At 40.2% G+C, this 3,339-nt stretch overlaps 1 protein-coding gene across 2 annotated transcripts in view; it reads right to left on the reverse strand.

Moving 5' to 3' along the window:
• Nucleotides 1-3,339, reverse strand: part of ptena (phosphatase and tensin homolog A) — an 11,004-nt gene that overhangs the window by 3,043 nt on the left and 4,622 nt on the right. Inside the window, exons 6-8 of one of the 2 annotated variants that reach the window (XM_024297736.2) lie at nucleotides 1,884-2,025; nucleotides 698-760; nucleotides 18-184 (exon numbers count right to left, since the gene is read on the reverse strand). In XM_024297736.2, the coding sequence (XP_024153504.1) occupies nucleotides 18-184; nucleotides 698-760; nucleotides 1,884-2,025 (372 nt within the window). The remainder of the gene's footprint in view (nucleotides 1-17; nucleotides 185-697; nucleotides 761-1,883; nucleotides 2,026-3,339) is intronic. The other variant, XM_024297737.2, reaches the window with a different exon arrangement.

Consider the following 3,339-nt stretch of genomic DNA (forward strand, 5'->3'; position numbering starts at 1 on the left):
GCCAAAACCTCACTAACCTTTTTCATCATTTTATTCTGTTTGTGGAAGAACTCCACTTTGATGTCTCCACAAACCGGGAGCGGCTGAGGGAACTCGAAATACATGAGCTTGTCCTCCCGCCGCGTGTGGAGGGGGTTCGACGTGTGGATCTTCACTTTCAGCTGATACACCACGAACTGGGGATCTGCGAGAGGGACGATGTCGCACAAAGGATGTCGGGAGGGGGGATTCATGAAAGGTGGCAAAAGAAAGGAGAGTGGCAGAGGAGGACGAGGAGGATCAGGGAAGCGAGATAAGAGACCGAGGTTATTACACAGGTTAGACGCTTCAACGTGCACAGAACACCAAACCCTTCACTGAATACATGGAAAATAGTGGCACCGGGTTATGAAAATTAGGAGAGGAGAGGGAAAGTAAATGTTAGAGACCATGAACCAAAGACACAGGACCCTATTCTGACAGACAGTCATGTTTTATTCTTGGTTCAGTGCAACACTTTGCTTATACAGGAATTTTAATGGTCTCTTCTTCCTGTCAGAGAGGGGGGGTGTGTGTTGGAGATGTGCCTTTCTGCTGATCCTATCCTGCTAGGAAACATGTCTACCTTAGATTGCCCCTGCCTGCTAGATGTCTGAGGTCGTGTTTAAAAAAAAAAAAATTACAGAGTGATACAATAGTGGATGAAAGGCTCATTTACCCCAATGCCAATTCCCTTTCTTGAAGCCCTGAGGGGTCGGCTCGCTCCTGTTTTTAACGTCCCCTTAGAGAGAAAGAAGGAGATTATCACAAGCAGGGCCTGGCTGGCCTGTCAGGGGCTTGACAGCACAGCAGGCACAAAACACAAGAGCGCCACACAAACCTTTACAGCTACAAAGCTTCTCTGCGTCTTTAATATTCGACAAGACGCTGTTGCGAGATACAAAAAGAGAAACAAAGCAAAAAAAAAAGGGAACTTCTGAAATTTGTCGCCACACGTCCTCCACGTCTCTTTTATTAATTGTTGTACAACAAATGGGCAGGTTTTCTCATATCTAGAGCTGTAATGGAGATGTCAAAATCAGAATAGGGCCTTTCATTTCCTTGAGAAAGATTTAGCAAGAAAGAGAAGGATCGGTGCGGCCGAGGCCTCCCAGCACAGCCAGGTGTTAATGTGAGAAAGCTGCAGACACCAAGGAGGAAGAGGTGCTTTTTCCCCCACTGACAGCAAACAGCAGACATGTTTAGTCACAAGCTGATCCGGGTTAATAAGACACATTTGAGCAGAACTTTTGCTGTGAGAACAACAGGTAGATTCGAGCCCTGAAACCATCTTAAAACAGATTAGCATAAAAATCCACTTCTCAGAGCTACATTTTTAGATAAAAACCTTGAGTCACTCTGACAGTTTTTACATAAAAAATACTTTTTTAAATGAATGAGCTTCTATTGTATTCAAATGTAACTTCTGACCTTTGACTACTTCCACATTAAGTGTAATTAATATGCATGAAACCTAAAGAGAACCAATAAAAAGAGTGCACAGATTCGAGCTTCTATAGTCTAAAATTTTGGGATTTTCAGCCTAATTTAACTTTTTCTATTCCCACACTCTCTAGTACAGCACGAGAACTGCTTCACTCATTCATCAAACGAGTCAGCATAGATCTGATCACGCATGACATTTCCTTAAGATGACCACAAATTAAAGCTCAACGACAAGTCCAAAAGTGCTGCAGCTGCACGGCGAGAAACGGGACGACTCGGTCCCACCACAGATGACCGTTCCTCTGCTTTGGCGGCGCTCAGCTACAGCGGGGGTGAAAACTTACATCTAAGGCTCTCGTTACGTCTGAACAGCAGCCTGCCTGCGCCCTAGTTTGGAGTTGAATTTGAGCACGACTTACTGCAGGTGCCCCCGCTGAACATAGGGAGAGTCTCAAAGACCATTTTGTGGAAGAGCAGCGCCACCGGCTTGTACTCGAGCTGGTTCTTCAGTAGGTAGCTGTAGTAGTAGACGTAGCGGCGCTGGCTTGGGATTGTTACTCCCTGAAACACAATACGGCAGCGTTTAAAGGGGGCATGTGAAATGTAGCACTCACCCCTGCATCTTTAAATGCAAAATTCTCTTTTAGCGAGCTAAACTTTAGCAAAAACTGAATTTTGTTTCTTCAATAAAAATAAAGTCAAGGGTTTACAAATAGGGCTGCCACAAACAATTATTTTAATAGTCAACTAATCACAGATTATTTTTTCTGATTAGTCGACTAATCGGGTCATGCACAAACTGGATGTAAAGCACACATCTTAACCATCATTAGCTTTCAACTAACTACCTGCGATAATGCTAGTGTGAATGCTGTAAGCTGAATTTGGCCGCTAAAGATGCTAGTGCTGATAGCTGAAGATGCTGAAATTGATAGCTAAAAACGCTGAAGCTGATAGCCTGCTAAAGTATTAGCTAAATGCCAAATTAGTCTAAAAATTTGGGGGTTAAAAGGCCTAAGTATGCAGCTGAAATATTAGCTAAACTCTAAATAAGCCTAAAAAACAAAAAATCCTAAATTAGCTAAAATAGCTAGCATGCAGCAGAAATAACAGCTAAACTCCAAATTACCCTAAAAACCTTAATAAATGCCAAAACAGCTAGCATGCAGCTAAATTATTAGATAAACTCTAAATTAGCCTAAAAAACTGAAAAATCCTAAATTAGCCAAATGAACTAGCATGTGGCTAAAATATTAGCTAAACTCCAAAATGGCCTAAAAAAGGAAAAATTCATAAATTAACCAAAATAGCTAGCATGTAGCAGAAATATTAGCTAAACTCCCAAGTAACCTAAAAAAAAAGAAAAATCCTAAATCAACCAAAATAGCTAGCATGTAGCAGAAATAATAGCTAAACTACAAATTACCCTAAAAAACGTAATAAATCCCAAAATAGCTAGCATGTAGCAGAAATAATAGCTAAACTCCAAATTACCCTAAAAAACGTAATAAATCCCAAAATAGCTAGCATGCAGCTAAAATATTATCTAAACTCCAAATTAGCCTAAAAAACAGAAAAAAATCCTAAATTAGCCAAAATGGCTAGTATGTAGCTGAAATATCAGCTAAACTGTAAAATAGCTTAAAAAACAAAAAAAGCAAAAATTAGCCAAAATAGCAGGTATGTAGCTGAAATATTAGCCGAACTTCAAAATAGCCTAAAAAACCTAAATAAAAGCCAAAATAGTCCAAAAAGCTTGCATAATGCCATTATAACTTTCAACTCTGGCTCTATTTAAAATAATGACTACTCAATTATTAAATTAGTATTCAACCATTTTAATAGTCCACTAGTCAACTAAACGTGGCAGCCCTA

The sequence above is a fragment of the Oryzias melastigma genome, linkage group LG15, assembly GCF_002922805.2.
Source record: "Oryzias melastigma strain HK-1 linkage group LG15, ASM292280v2, whole genome shotgun sequence".
Lineage (NCBI taxonomy): Eukaryota > Metazoa > Chordata > Actinopteri > Beloniformes > Adrianichthyidae > Oryzias > Oryzias melastigma.